The sequence below is a fragment of the Bos javanicus genome, chromosome 23 (assembly GCF_032452875.1).
Source record: "Bos javanicus breed banteng chromosome 23, ARS-OSU_banteng_1.0, whole genome shotgun sequence".
Classification (NCBI taxonomy): domain Eukaryota; kingdom Metazoa; phylum Chordata; class Mammalia; order Artiodactyla; family Bovidae; genus Bos; species Bos javanicus.
Window position 1 is genome coordinate 27,139,870 of NC_083890.1, and position 14,346 is coordinate 27,154,215.

The 14,346-nt window shown below is 57.0% G+C and overlaps 3 protein-coding genes across 8 annotated transcripts; 2 read left to right on the forward strand and 1 right to left on the reverse strand.

Moving 5' to 3' along the window:
• Nucleotides 1-22: 22 nt before the first annotated feature.
• On the forward strand, nucleotides 23-8,082 carry PBX2 (PBX homeobox 2). 4 transcript variants are annotated; one of them, XM_061398492.1, is made up of 12 exons: nucleotides 27-435; nucleotides 643-751; nucleotides 961-1,160; nucleotides 3,180-3,226; nucleotides 4,155-4,228; nucleotides 4,451-4,698; nucleotides 4,799-4,989; nucleotides 5,177-5,312; nucleotides 5,411-5,564; nucleotides 5,953-6,041; nucleotides 6,163-6,249; nucleotides 6,377-8,082. In XM_061398492.1, the coding sequence occupies exons 1-12, from the start codon at nucleotides 394-396 to the stop codon at nucleotides 6,467-6,469; spliced, it is 1,470 nt and encodes a 489-aa protein (XP_061254476.1). In that variant the 5' UTR covers nucleotides 27-393; the 3' UTR covers nucleotides 6,470-8,082. The 4 variants fall into 4 exon arrangements, with proteins under 4 accessions (XP_061254478.1, XP_061254476.1, XP_061254477.1 ...); XM_061398493.1 differs by having other exon boundaries at nucleotides 3,183-3,226; XM_061398494.1 differs by lacking the exon at nucleotides 5,953-6,041 and having other exon boundaries at nucleotides 23-435; nucleotides 6,377-6,467.
• A 101-nt stretch (nucleotides 8,083-8,183) lies between these two features.
• Nucleotides 8,184-11,681, forward strand: AGER (advanced glycosylation end-product specific receptor). 3 transcript variants are annotated; one of them, XM_061398496.1, is made up of 11 exons: nucleotides 8,184-8,639; nucleotides 8,813-8,919; nucleotides 9,052-9,244; nucleotides 9,425-9,489; nucleotides 9,807-9,894; nucleotides 9,990-10,223; nucleotides 10,315-10,445; nucleotides 10,630-10,771; nucleotides 11,018-11,044; nucleotides 11,165-11,294; nucleotides 11,417-11,681. In XM_061398496.1, the coding sequence occupies exons 1-11, from the start codon at nucleotides 8,588-8,590 to the stop codon at nucleotides 11,514-11,516; spliced, it is 1,269 nt and encodes a 422-aa protein (XP_061254480.1). In that variant the 5' UTR covers nucleotides 8,184-8,587; the 3' UTR covers nucleotides 11,517-11,681. The 3 variants fall into 3 exon arrangements, with proteins under 3 accessions (XP_061254480.1, XP_061254481.1, XP_061254482.1); XM_061398497.1 differs by having other exon boundaries at nucleotides 9,990-10,205; XM_061398498.1 differs by having other exon boundaries at nucleotides 9,990-10,184.
• Nucleotides 11,682-11,800: 119 nt separating this feature from the next.
• On the reverse strand, nucleotides 11,801-14,191 carry RNF5 (ring finger protein 5). Its single transcript, XM_061398511.1, has 6 exons — nucleotides 13,948-14,191; nucleotides 13,031-13,049; nucleotides 12,824-12,936; nucleotides 12,667-12,721; nucleotides 12,472-12,589; nucleotides 11,801-12,378 (listed from the first exon to the last, which is right to left on the reverse strand). Exons 1-6 carry the CDS (start codon nucleotides 14,085-14,087, stop codon nucleotides 12,281-12,283), a joined length of 543 nt encoding a protein of 180 aa, XP_061254495.1. The 5' UTR covers nucleotides 14,088-14,191; the 3' UTR covers nucleotides 11,801-12,280.
• Nucleotides 14,192-14,346: the final 155 nt, after the last annotated feature.

A 14,346-nucleotide genomic window follows, 5' to 3' on the forward strand; every position in this document is an offset into this window, starting at 1 on the left:
AGTGAAGGGGAGGAGGTGGGTGGAGGGAACACAGCTGGGGTTTAGGGGGCTACTGAGGCTCTGGAGATGGGAAAGCCAAAAATCCTTTCCCATTCTGAACCCCCACCACTACTGCAGCTGGAGGAGCTTTTCCCAGTCTCTCTGCTCCCCTGGGGCAAGAGAAGTCAAGCCAGCAGTTTGGGTGGGAAAAGAGAACTGGAGGAAGTTGACAGGGATGGGCGGGGCCCGTGGGGGGGCTGACCAGGAACCCAGCTTCCTGCTCAGTACCCAGGCATCCAGCCCCCGGCTCACCCCCACCCCTTTCGGCCCCTACTCCCCTCAGGAACTCAGGGTTCCGGTCCTCCTCCCAAATCCCAGCTACCCCCTCCCCCATCGGTTTCTCCCCTCCAGGGTATGGAGGCTGAGAGACCCCAGGAAGAAGAGGATGGTGAGCAGGTGAGCTCGGCACCGGGTTGGGGAGGCTGACACTGGGGGAGAGAGAGGTGAGAGGACCTGGGGCAGAGACTGAGTAATGGTGTACTCAGGGGACTTGGATGGGTTTGGGCATACTGAGGCAGGAACAGAGACACAGAGAGGAAATGGGCTGCTGGCCTAGCCCTCTGCCCACCCCACCCCTACTTGACCGGAACGGATGTCTCTCAGCATCAGGGTCCCCATCAGGATGAGCATGGCTGGCCCCCCGCGAGCTCCAGCACTCGGCCTTGGAGGTCTGCCCCTCCGTCCCCTCCTCCTCCAGGGACTCGCCCTACAGGTACCCCCAGCCCCGCTCTGGGGAGCTCCCTAACCTGGTACCCACTTCTTTCCTGATCCTATTACCAAGGCCCACTCCATCAGGGGCTCTCTCCCCACCCCCTCCAACTCTCCATCACACCCCGGTAGCCCTGACACCCCCAACACACACACACCCACCACTCCTTTTGCCAACCTCTCTGGATCTGAGCCCATGCCTCCTCTCCCCAGCCCTGGGGCCCCGCTCGGCCTCCCTGCTCTCCCTGCAGACCGAGCTCCTTCTGGACCTGGTGGCAGAGGCCCAGTCCCGCCGCCTAGAGGAGCAGAGAGCCACCTTCCATCCCCCCAAGAACCCCCTAAGCCTAGGTCGAGCCCTGCCCCGGCCTCTTGAGGACAGAGAACAGCTCTACAGCACCATCCTCAGTCACCAGGTGAGACAATCCCCACCCCTCCCCGCAGAAGGCAAGATCCAGGCTTCTTGGTTCTGGCCCCTTTTCTCTCTTGGGTCCTACCGCTCATTCTCCCCAGGCATCTTCCCCCTCGCCAGGTCCTACTCTCCCTATCCCCACATCACTGGTGTCCTCTATGCCCCTCACACCAGCCCTGGCTCCTTTCAAGGTCTGCTCCTCTTAAAACCTCACCATCAACCTCCCCTTCCTCCACTCCTCCAGTGCCAGCGGATGGAAGCCCAGCGGTCAGAGCCTCCCCTACCCCCAGGGGGGCAGGAGCTCCTGGAGTTGCTGCTGAGAGTTCAGGGTGGGGGTCGAATGGAGGAGCAAAGGTCCCGGCCCCCCACACACACCTGCTGAGACTTGAGCCCCCCACCAGCCCCTCTGCATTCCTGGGGCTCAAAAGCTGGGCAGCCCCACTGCATGCCCTCACCCCTGCCAGGGAGGAGCACCAGAGACTGGAAGACCCAGCATAAATCTCAATATTCATCACCCTCATCCACCTTTCCTGGGAAGTGGAGCAGGTGAAAGTCTCAAAGCCTAGGAATAGCCAAGGTAGGATGGATAATAACTCCCGCCATAACCAAGTGTGTTATGAGGCTATGAGAGGATCCCAGCCTCAGTGGGACACCTCACCCTCTCTTCTGATCTCAGGGAGTGCCTGAGAGTCTCCGTCCTGAGCTGTGGGGACAACCCCAGTAGTCAAGCTACCAGGTGGTATCTCAGGGCTCTGTCCTCCATCTCCCAAAGAACGGCAAATCTCCCAAGGTTTTGACCTGGGAATTCCACCCTCCTTCCCAATAAGAAGAAAGGAAGAGAGGGCCCGGCAAAGACATAAAGACCATTCTCACATCTCCATCACCCGCACCCCCTAGCCCCAGGACTGAGGGGCCTACAGGCTGTGAAAGGACATTTAGCCCTGCCCACCCTCCCTCCCCACTGCTGTTCTGAACTGTCTGATGTTTGGTTATATGAATAAATGTGATCCCCCTCTGGACTCAAGACTGGTGTCTGGGGTGGCCGGGTGGAGGGTAGGAAGGTGAGGCCGGAGGCTGCCCGCTCTCCCGAGTCTGGCCAGAGGCCAGCTCCCCTCCCTGGCTGGTTAATTACTGGCTCATTAAGCAGCGGCTGGAGACCTCCCTAATTATCCCCCCCAGCCCCCCTCTCCTGGTTTTAATTAAGTAGAACAGGGAGGGGAGTCATTAGGATAAGAAATATGAACTAAGCTGTCTGTGAACCCAGGCATTCCAGCGGCCAGGGTCCTCATCAGCTTGATCCCGGATTTAGAACCCGGGTAGAAGGACCCCCAGCCTCCAACACGCCCCCGCTTCAAGGCCACAGAAGTCCAGCCCCTGGGCCCTTCCCTTATTTTCCCCACGGGCTAGTCTCCGCCCTCGTCCCCTCCTCCACTCGGTCTCAGTTCCTCTGTTTCTGTGCGTCTCTCTCCGCCCCCAGCTCCTCCCTGTTCCTCCTCCCTTCTCCCCTCCTCTTCCTCCCCGGCTCCCCTCCCCCAACCTCCCTCCCTCGCTCCCCCCTCCTCCCTCCTCCCTCCTCCCTCTCTCTCTCACACACACCCCCGCTTGGGCCTCCTCTCTCTCTCCGGCTCCATTTTCTCCGCCGCCGGGGGCCGGGGTCTCCTGTGGGGGGCCCAGACGGTACCCCAGGTCTCCCTTCAGGGCCGGGGTGAACCCCCGGGAGAGCCGGGAGCCGGAGAGACGGGCGGGGGTTGGGGCGGAGGGAGCAGCGGCCCCAGCGAGTTTGGGGGGGAAGTAACCAGGCGCGGGGGAGGGGCGGAGCAGGGAGGGGGCCTCAGGGCCCCCCCCAACTATGGACGAGCGGCTGCTGGGGCCGCCCCCTCCAGGCGGGGGCCGGGGGGCCCTTGGATTGGTGGGTGGGGAGCCTGGGGGCCCTGGCGAACCTCCCGGTGGCGGAGACCCCGGTGGGGGTAGCGGGGGGGTCCCGGGAGGCCGAGGGAAGCAAGACATCGGGGACATTCTGCAGCAGATAATGACCATCACCGACCAGAGCCTGGATGAGGCCCAGGCCAAGTGAGTGCCCCCAACCCGGGACCCCACACAGACCCAGCAGAAGCCCGGTTCACAAGCTCTGAACCTTCTGGGAGCCCCCAACTCAGGACCCTCCCCAGGATACTACAGCTCTCCTCTCCTTACTCCCGGGAGCCCCAAGATAAGTGATCCCTCTCAAACCTCCCTTCACCCCCCAGTCCCTGAAACCTTAGAAAAGGGGAACCCTAGGTGGTCTTACCCCCCCACCTCTCCCTAACCACCCCACATCCTTCCATCTCCAGAGACCCCTTCTGACTCCCAGACTGAAAACCTGCTGTGCTGTCTGCTCCCCTAACTCTCCAGCCCACCCTCTTCCTAGGGCTCTCCAGACCCCTCCCCAGGGCTCCGACCATTTCTCTCCACCCAGGGCCTAGCCTCCTAGGTCCTCGGGCACCCTTCGCCCCTGCTCAGTGGACACTAGGAGCCCTGCTCAGTCCCAGGACCCTTCACACATCTCTATACTGAACTCCCCACTTCAGCTCAGCACCCCTCACCCCCTCGGGCACCTCAAACTCTGATCTCCTCCTCCTTCTCGGCCTCCTCCTGTCTTCCTCTGAAATCTACCTAGTCACTCTTATTTCTGCAGTCATTCCCACATCCTCTTCTGTACCTTTCTAGACCGTCTCCCACAGTCCCCACCTGGCCATGGTGCCTTTAGCTCGCGGCACCTTCCCTCCTTCCAGCCAAAGCCGGGCAGCTTCACCTTGTCTCTACATGGAAGCTGAACTCTTCCTAAGAACCCCCCAGACTTCATTCGGCCCCCAGCCTTGCTTTTTCTTGCCACAGATTGACCCACCACCTCCCTATTCCCAAGCTCCCCTCTCTTACCCTTGTGGGTGTGTCGTCCTGTGGTTGTTTTTCCCCCTTGGCAATTCCATAGCCTCTCAACTTTTCTCTCCCGTTCCCCAAGGAAACACGCCCTAAACTGCCACCGCATGAAGCCTGCTCTCTTTAGCGTCCTGTGTGAAATCAAGGAGAAAACGGGTACGTGAGTTCCCTCCTCCGATTCCTCAACTCTGGGGACAGAACCCTGGTTCCCTGTGGAACTTAGGCTAAGAGTTTGACAACTTGGGGCCCTGAGGAAAGTGTGGGTCAGGAAGATTGCTAAGGGGGGCTTGGGTGGGAACCCACACCTGGAGACTTGGGTCTCCAGGAGGGCTGAGAGCTGGGGTGTGGGGTCCCTAAGTCCACTCGCCTGCACGCTAGGCCTCAGCATTCGAAGCTCCCAAGAGGAGGAGCCTGTGGATCCACAGCTGATGCGCTTGGACAACATGCTTCTGGCAGAGGGTGTGGCTGGGCCTGAGAAAGGGGGTGGCTCAGCGGCTGCAGCGGCAGCAGCTGCAGCCTCCGGGGGCGGAGTGTCCCCTGACAACTCCATCGAACACTCGGACTATCGCAGCAAACTTGCCCAGATCCGCCACATTTACCACTCGGAGCTGGAGAAGTACGAGCAGGTGAGGAGAAGAAGCCAGAGTGGGTGGAGGGAGAGGCCGTTAAGGGCGATGCCCAGGGCCAAAGGGCTCCTGCTCACCAAGCCTCGGGCCCCCACTGCAGGCGTGTAACGAGTTCACAACCCACGTCATGAACCTGCTGAGGGAGCAGAGCCGCACGCGGCCGGTGGCACCCAAGGAGATGGAGCGCATGGTGAGCATCATCCACCGGAAGTTCAGCGCCATCCAGATGCAACTCAAGCAGAGCACCTGCGAGGCCGTCATGATCCTACGTTCCCGCTTCCTGGACGCCAGGTGGGGCCCAGGGCCCCCAACCGGCCCCCAGCACTCAGCTCCTTCCCATTTTTCCCCACGCCTCAGGCCTCCATGTTGCACAGCACAACAGTCTGCTCCATGACATTGGCGCCCTGTGAAGTGAATCGACAGGATGGCCCGGCCAAGACACCAACACCCTCCTCATCACCCCCTCTTTCCTCTATAGACGGAAACGCCGTAACTTCAGCAAACAGGCCACGGAGGTTCTGAATGAGTATTTCTACTCCCACCTGAGTAACCCATACCCTAGTGAGGAGGCTAAGGAGGAGCTTGCCAAGAAGTGCGGAATCACTGTCTCTCAGGTACCGGGGAGGCGTTTGGAGGGCACACAGCTCTAACTAAGGTTTTCACAGAGGAACAGGTTCCCACCTGACCCTGCTTTCTGCCCACCACCCCGCAGGTCTCCAACTGGTTTGGCAACAAGCGGATTCGCTATAAGAAAAACATAGGAAAGTTCCAAGAGGAGGCAAACATCTATGCCGTCAAGACCGCCGTGTCGGTCACCCAGGGAGGCCACAGCCGCACCAGCTCCCCGACACCCCCTTCCTCCGCAGGTGGATCCCACTGCCACCCTGGCTGACTGTTCTGCACGCTTCCTGCTTTTGTCCCACTTCTTGTCTAGGCAGGATCAGAGTAGAAAGAGGGGGCCTTCTGGGGTGAGAGGAACCAAGCTGGTCAGATGGGTGGGGATATCGGGGGGCTGAGGCCACTCCAGTGAAGTTATTTCTGCCTTTCTTCCAGTAAGTGGCCAGGGGAGGCTCAGAAACAGCCCGCTCCTTCTGAGTGTTGCCATGTTGTCTTGTGGATAATTTGGGTATGGTGGTACACCTCCACCAAGCTAGTCCAGGGCACTTCCTGAAAACTGAGAGCTGTGGGGAGTCTCCCATCTGCCATCACAGGCTCTGTTACACTCTTCCCTACTTCCCCCTCTGCTCCCCCAAGGCTCTGGTGGCTCTTTCAATCTCTCAGGATCCGGTGACATGTTTCTGGGGATGCCCGGGCTCAACGGAGATTCCTACTCTGCCTCCCAGGTCAGGTGGTCCATCGCGCCTTGAGTAGGGCTTTTTCAAACTCGGTTCCCCTACTTTTGGATATGAAAGTCTTCTCTTCCAAGGCCTCTCACTGTGTCGTGTCCTCCCCTGTTGCCTGCAGGTGGAATCACTCCGACACTCAATGGGGCCAGGGGGCTACGGGGATAACCTCGGGGGAGGCCAGATGTATAGCCCTCGGGAAATGAGGGTGAGTATGCCCCTGAAGCCCCTCTCCTCAGGGGATGGGGCTGGGGAGGCCTTTTCCCTCGCAGCGCTGGCCCCTGTGCTGGGTTTCTCAAAGCCCCACCCCAGCTGTCTGTCTCTTTTTTTCCCAGGCAAATGGCGGCTGGCAGGAGGCTGTGACCCCGTCCTCAGTGACATCCCCGACAGAGGGACCAGGGAGCGTTCATTCGGACACTTCCAACTGATCTTGCCCCTCAGGGCCACAGGGGTGGGGGCTCACAAGGCAACTCTTGAAGAGGACACAGGCATCCGGAGAAGACCCAAACATGGGAGAAGCACAAGACAAGAGAAGGCCAGATGGGGCCGTCCCCTCCCCGGCCAGATTCTGTCAGTGCTGGGGGTGCCGACGACATGGCAGGGAAGATGGGGTCCCCTCAGGGGAGAGTGGGGTCTGTCTACCCCTTTTTTCTTTCTTTTTTTTCTCCCCCTTTCTCTCTCTCAGAAACACACACACCCTATTTTTCAGATCTTTCCTCTCCTTTCTCATAAACACACCGACAACTGTTCTGTTTCTCTCTCTCTGTCTCTCTGTGGGCTCCCCCACTCTCCCTCCCCCACCCCACTTATCTGCTCTGGGATCTGTGGAGACGCCAGCCCTGCCCAACCAGAGATGCCAAAAATGGGGACATGACTTCTGGACAGAGGACATGGGCCACGCCCCCTGTGCCCCCCCACCTCCTGCCCCTCCAGACGGCTTTTATTACCTCATACGCAGCTCATCTTAAACCAATAGAATCGCTCGGTGGACGAGAGTGTCTGACTCAGATATCTACCTCGGAGGGAGTTTCTGCTACTTTAGGGAATTGTTGACTGGGCTTTGGGGTTGAATTTTTTTTTTTTAAGGAAAGAAAAATTATCCCGGGGTTCCATCTGTAGTTTTTTTAATTCTTATTTTGGGAGTTTTTGTTGGTGGTGGTGGTGGTTCTTAATTTTTAATTTAGTTTAGGAAGTAGATGTTTTTATAAATAATGTGTTTTTTTTTTTTTTTTTTTTTAAGTTTCTTGCTTTCCCATATTAGGGGTAATAGCCAAAGGGGTCATGATAAGAGAAAGGGGAACAAATAGGCCTGCCTGGCTCCAGTCCTGTCCATCGAGAAGTAACATTTAGCAGGGCATCAAGCCTGCTTCTTCCCCCCACACACACACACAATCACTTAGGTGTTCTCCTTTGCTTATAAAGTCACTTAGGTGTCCTTTGCTCATGTGGGCAGCTTTCTGCTGCACTGAGCATGGAGGCAGTCGGTCTTGCTCTGTCGGCCTATCCCCCTTCTTCCTACATCCCTTGGGCAGGGCTGGACTCAGTAATTGTGAGCAAGTGACACATCGAAAATCCTTTTTTTTTAAACTATTATTTAAAGATTGGAGGAGGAAGAATGGGGAGGGGGTTATTGCCAAATATGTTAAATAAGGGTTGGGGTGTTTGTGTGTGTATTGCCCTCAGTTTCCCCAGATATGAGGTATCTTTTTTTCTCAGTCCAAAATCAAGAGGGTTGGGGGAGAGAGGAAAGAGGCTGCAAAGAGCCAGGTTATGAGGGAAGGTAAAATCTCCATCCCCAACCCTGGGCCCTGAACCCTACCATCTGAACCCCTCAAACATCCTCAGGCATTTATTAGACTGTCACAGTGGGGAACCCCTCCCGTCAAAGATCCAGGCAGGATTGGGGGGCAGGTTGGGAGTGTGATGGGTGGGGGTGGGAGGCATGGGCTGGGGGCAGTTCTCTCCTCACTTGTAAACTTGTAGTTTCACAGAAAAAAAAACAACCACAGTTTTAAATAAAGAAATTTCTTTTTTTCCTGGGTTTAGTTGAGAATTCTTTTAAAAAATATGAAAAACCCCAGAAAAAAAATTTTTTCTTTCTCAGAAAACCCTAAATAGGTGCTCCCCAATCCCCGCCCCACCCAGGTCTTCCAGTCTTTCCCTCACCACCCAGGCCCCAGGTTTCACCCCTGCCTCCTGGGAAACAGCCAGGTCTGAACCCTGTTGCCTGGCAACCTTGCTTAGTCATCCAGTAGCCTTCGGTGGACTGGTGGAATAGGTTGGGGGTCCTGAGGGGTGAGAGACCCTAGGAGATGCACTCCCCACCCCCCCATGGATGTGACTGTGCCCAGAGGCTGGCAGTGCCCTGGGGTGGGGTGACAATTGTTTCTCCTAGTACCTGAAGGACTCTTGAATTTGAATTCCTAGCATTCCCTGTGACGAGACAGGACGGGGGAGATGGGGGCAGGGGAGAGGGTACAAGCCCCACCTAGGGTGGTGGCCACAGCAGCAAGGGGCAGACAGAGCCAGGAGCCTGGGAAGGAAGGATGGCAGCAGGGGCAGTGGTCGGAGCCTGGATGCTAGTCCTCAGTCTGGGGGGTGAGCCACTCCCCTGCCACAATCCTCCCCGCAGAAGGCACCCCGCCCTGTCCCCAAATCTCCCCCCCAGCTTTGCAGGAACCTGGGTGCCGCTTTCCAGTCTCCCTCATCCTCCCTGTTCTAGTCTTGCTAGCTGCCATCTCCCTGCCCTCCATCATGGTGCTGTCTCCCAGGGACAGTCACAGGGGACCAAAACATCACAGCCCGGATCGGGAAGCCACTGGTGCTGAACTGCAAGGGAGCCCCCAAGAAACCACCCCAGCAGCTGGAATGGAAACTGGTAAGTGGGGCTCCTGTCTCTCCACTTCTGGGGACGCCAGTGAGATTCGCGCCCCCTCCCGCCCACCTCCCTTCTTCATCAGTCCTTTCCCAAAGGGCCTGCACTGTTGAGGCCCCTCTCCTCTGCCCCCAGAACACAGGCCGGACAGAAGCTTGGAAAGTCCTGTCTCCCCAGGGAGACCCCTGGGATAGCGTGGCTCGGGTCCTCCCCAACGGCTCCCTCCTCCTGCCGGCTGTTGGGATCCAGGATGAGGGGACTTTCCGGTGCCGGGCAACGAGCCGGAGCGGAAAGGAGACCAAGTCTAACTACCGAGTCCGAGTCTATCGTAAGGGTTCCCAGGACCTCTTCACCACCCACCTCTCATCTAAGGAAAAGCCTTCGACCCCAGCCCTTGACTCCTTGGCCCTGGCCTGGGAGAACTTGACTTCAGCTGCCCCCATTCCCACACCCAGGGTGTGAGAATCTTCAAAGCTGTGGCCTCTGATAGGAATTTTCCCTCCTTCAGAGATTCCTGGGAAGCCAGAAATTGTTGATCCTGCCTCTGAACTCATGGCTGGTGTCCCCAATAAGGTAGAGGATGAAAAGGGGAGACGTGGAAAGGGATCCTGAGAATGGGAGGGGAGTGTAGCTCTGTGTGTGTGTGTGTGTGTATGTATCACTCAGTTGTGTCTGACTCTTTGTGACCCCATGGACTGTAGCCCGCCAGGCTCCTCTATCCATGGGATACTCAGGGCAAGAATACTGGAGTGGCTTGCCAGTTCCTTCTCCAGGGGATCTTCCTGACCTAGGAATCAAACCCGGGTCTTCCACATTGCAGGCAGATTCTTTACCATCTGAGCAACTGGATTCTCTTATTTCCAGAGATGATGAAGTTGATTTTTCCCCAGGTGGGGACATGTGTGTCCGAGGGGGGCTACCCTGCAGGGACTCTTAACTGGCTCTTGGATGGGAAAACTCTGATTCCTGATGGCAAAGGTGAGTCCCAGCGTCTCCCCTCCCAGCTGCCTTCTTTCTGAGCCCTCTCCCACACCCACCCTGGAATGTCTCACCTTGTCTTCCCCCCACCACAGGAGTGTCAGTGAAGGAAGAGACCAAGAGACACCCAAAGACAGGGCTTTTCACGCTCCATTCGGAGCTGATGGTGACCCCAGCTCGGGGAGGAGCTCTCCACCCCACCTTCTCCTGTAGCTTCACCCCTGGCCTTCCCCGGCGCCGAGCCCTGCACACGGCCCCCATCCAGCTCAGGGTCTGGAGTGAGCGCCGAGGTGGGGAGGGCCCCAACGTGGGTGAGCACATGTCAGAATGTATGACCCTCAGGAAGGGAAGGGTTCAGCCTGTGGCCACTGGGACCACACACAGGTAGGACTCTCAACCCCATCGCCTTCCCACCCCCAGACGCTGTGCCACTGAAGGAAGTCCAGTTGGTGGTAGAGCCAGAAGGGGGAGCAGTAGCTCCTGGTGGTACTGTGACCTTGACCTGTGAAGCCCCCGCCCAGCCCCCACCTCAAATCCACTGGATCAAGGATGTGAGTGACCTGAGAGGGGGCTGGCAGGTAGCAAGATACATAATTGGCAATTCGGAGGGCAGGGGGTTCATGGAGAGGCAGGCAAGGAGGTACAAGGGTATCTGAGGATGTGGAGGCGAGGACAGAAGTATGGGATGTGTGGACAGGGGGTTTAATAGTCTCCTATCCCTCCTTCCCCCACCAGGGCAGGCCCCTGCCCCTTCCCCCTGGCCCCATGCTGCTCCTCCCAGAGGTAGGGCCTGAGGACCAGGGAACCTACAGTTGTGTGGCCACCCATCCCAGCCATGGGCCCCAGGAGAGCCGTGCTGTCAGCGTCAGCATCATCGGTGAGACCTTCCTCTGAATCCCAGGCCAACCCTGAGGCTGGCTGAGGGACAGTGCAGGCCCCAGTTCCCCACCCTACACTAGCACTGTCCCCAAGAGCCACCCTACCCCTCCCTCAGTGCAGCCACACCCAGGCCTCCTCTGTCCGACACAACCCAAGAGAACAGCCTGTCTCTTTAAGGGACTCACTGGGGTTCCCACTAAATACCTCGCTTCCAAACTGAAGCCTTCCCTTCTTTGTTTTCCAGAAACAGGCGAGGAGGGGACGACTGCAGGTGAGGGGGTTGGATAAAGTCAAAGAGAAGCAGACAGACCTCAACAGGACTGAGGGGGTCAACCAGAAAACAACTATGAGTGGTGGGGCCATGCCCTCAGTTATCCCCATCTCCATACAGGCTCTGTGGAAGGGCCGGGGCTGGAAACCCTAGCCCTGACCCTGGGGATCCTGGGAGGCCTGGGGACAGTCGCCCTGCTCATTGGGGTCATCGTGTGGCATCGAAGGCGGCAACGCAAAGGACAGGAGAGGTGAGTGGAGGAAGCCAGACACCTCAGACTGAGAACTTCCAGGCAGGAAGCAGAGGTGTGGGGTAAGAAATGATGGCGTGCTAGAAACCATGTGCAGAATTCTCCCCAATCCTCCTCCCCAGGAAGGTCCCGGAAAACCAGGAGGAGGAAGAGGAGGAGAGAGCGGAACTGAACCAGCCAGAGGAGCCCGAGGCGGCAGAGAGCAGCACAGGAGGGCCTTGAGGAGCCCACGGCCAGACCCGATCCATCAGCCCCTTTTCTTTTCCCACACTCTGTTCTGGCCCCAGACCAGTTCTCCTCTGTATAATCTCCAGCCCACGTCTCCCAAACTTTCTTCCACAACCAGAGCCTCCCACAAAAAGTGATGAGTAAACACCTGCCACATTTGCTGTTGTGTGCTGTGTGATGCCCTCTCCCCCATGCTTCCCCACACCACACCAATATCTGCTCAAGCTGGGGAGCAGATGCTCCTGTCCTGAAGGAGGGACGGACAAAGGTAGGCAGAGTGAATACATCTTACCATGTTTATTGAATTTATCATAAAGGAGGTAGTGAGGGGAGGGAAGCACTTGAGAGTCAGGACCCACATTAGACACTGGGGAGAGAAAAATTAAATTAAATCAAGGGGAACATGGGAGAAGAGTCAGAGGAAGCCTTGCCCACCTTTCAACATCAAATCAAGAAATATGGTGGAAAGCAAAGGATCAGGAGAGAGGAGAGACAGACACTGTCTTTAGTCCACCCTCCTCTCCCAGAGCTGAGAGTTATGACGCTACTGAGGGAGCAGTTCAGAGCACAGGTTCTCCCAGCCTATGCACAGATGTCACTCTTCCTCCGCACATCCTTGTGGAAAGTGGCCAGGGTTGGCTTTAGCCAACAGAAATGAAGGGCCTGTGGGGGGGAGGGTCCAGGAGTAAGGAAGGGTCAGCAGGGACCCCCAATACTGATTCTCCTCTGGCTGGTGGTGGGCAGGAAGGAGACACGGCTCAAATACTGAGCAGCCAGAAAAAGAAGAAGATGGCGAGAAACAGGAAGAGGGAGTCCTGCCAGCTGGAGGCCGGGTGACCCTGTCCCAGATCCACACCTGTGGAAGAGAAGAGAGCTGTGAAAGAAGTATCCACTCATAGGCCAGGGGATTCAGAGGACTTGCTGGTAGCAGTTGAGGGCAGACTCTTACCTGTACCCCGACGGAACGGTTCATGGGTATTGAAGACGGTGGTGAAAAAGCCAAAGGGAAAAGCACCAACACCAAATGAGAAGTGAAAGCCCCCAGTATCGCCAAATGGCTGGAATCCCTAGGGAGGCGGAGAAGGTCAGTGGGGAACGAGGCAAGTCTTTGGCAAGGAAGGAATACAAATCAGACAAGACTCACCCCTCTGCTCTCCGGAGCGGGTCGCTGGCCCTGGGGGCGGGGTGGGGTTTTCAATCTGAGGAAGAGGAGAGGGACTATCAATATTCCCTCCTCTTCTACACCCCACTCCCCCGACAGAAGTGTCCCCTATCCTTCAGTACCACCTCCCCTCTCTTACCTGGGATCCTGGGGCTTCTGGCTCCCTCGCCCATAGAGAGGGACAACATTTTCTCTGCTGATCCCAGCTTTGCACACTGGGCACTCTTGCCGCTCTGGCCGTGTCTCCAGCCACTGGGGGAAAAAAATGTGGTTTCCAGTACACAGAAGGGTTCTTCCAGCTCCTCAGACCTCCCCATTTCCCTCTTCATCTCCTCTGAGTACGCACCTGATGAAGACAGGGCCAACTGCAAGGGGGAAAAGAAAGGTCAAACCAGTTGAAACCAAACACAAAAGAGATACCTACCCAACCTCAGAGTCCCACCTCGCTGTTACCAGGTATTACCTGCTGTTTCTTTTCATATTTTCCACAACTCCTACCATGCCAGCCAATTTGGCCATCCTGCTTCTCTAACCTTCCAAAGCTACATCCATTCTCAACAGGCTCAATCCTCACCTCTCTCCTCTCCCCCGCCACACCCCCCACATCCCATACATATACAAATCCTCACCCCTTCCTTCTCTGCTTTTCAATTTCCAGTTTTCTTCAACCACCCCTTTCCAAGCTCCTTTCAGCCCTCGTCTCATTCTTGCCACCATAACTCCCCAAGCAAATCCCCTTTACCAGCACCTACCTTCTCCCACTACTTTTCCTATCTCCTATGCTCAATAAAGACCTTACTTCCACAATTCCTTAATCTTTGGGGGCCGCTCCTCCACAGTGCTCTTGTCCGCAGGTTTCTCATACCACCCCTTGACACAACTCATCTGAATGTGATCCCACGTTCTCTAGATCTCCCCTAGCCTTGCACTCTAATCTGTTGCCAACTGTACAGCTAAGACCCCTCAATTTCCAGAGGTAAGGTGGCTCGGGTCTCACCTGCACAGACGTGCGGTGCCCACCTCCTGCGCCCCATTTCTTCTTAACACACTAGTTGGCGCCTAGTTCCTACGACTTTCCACGGGTCTCCTCTATACAGACGTGACCCTCTCACCCACACATACCCCAAAAGACGCAAGAAGCCCCCCTCAGGCCTCACCTATGAAAATGTGCCCTCCGATTGCCTGTATGACTGTGGCACCCCCAGCCCAACCTCCCCAGGATAGATGTGAGCCCCACTTATTTTTGCCCCCTCAGATTCTCACCAGTACAGGTGGCCACACACACTGACCACAGCTTCCCGAGCAGTCTCCAGACAAATATTACATTCGAAGGTCGCGCCCGCCCCTCCCCGCTCGCGGTTTGGCCCTTCGGGGCCCCCGTCCTCCTCCTCCGCTGCTGCCATGGCCGGTACTCTTTCGTCCCCCGCGTACCCCTTAGTCCCCTGAAACACACATACAAACGCCCGGAGAAACGAGAAACCTCCTCCGGCCCACGGTCTTTGGACAGGCTTCAAAGTTTTCTAATCACTATTGGCCTGAGTGCCTGCCAATCATACAGAATCGGAAGGAAGGATTGGTCCAAAAGGCGGAGGGAGGAAAGATGGTTACGCGGCTCCGCCCTTACACAATGACTATTGGCTGACACAGTCACAGTTAGTCTAC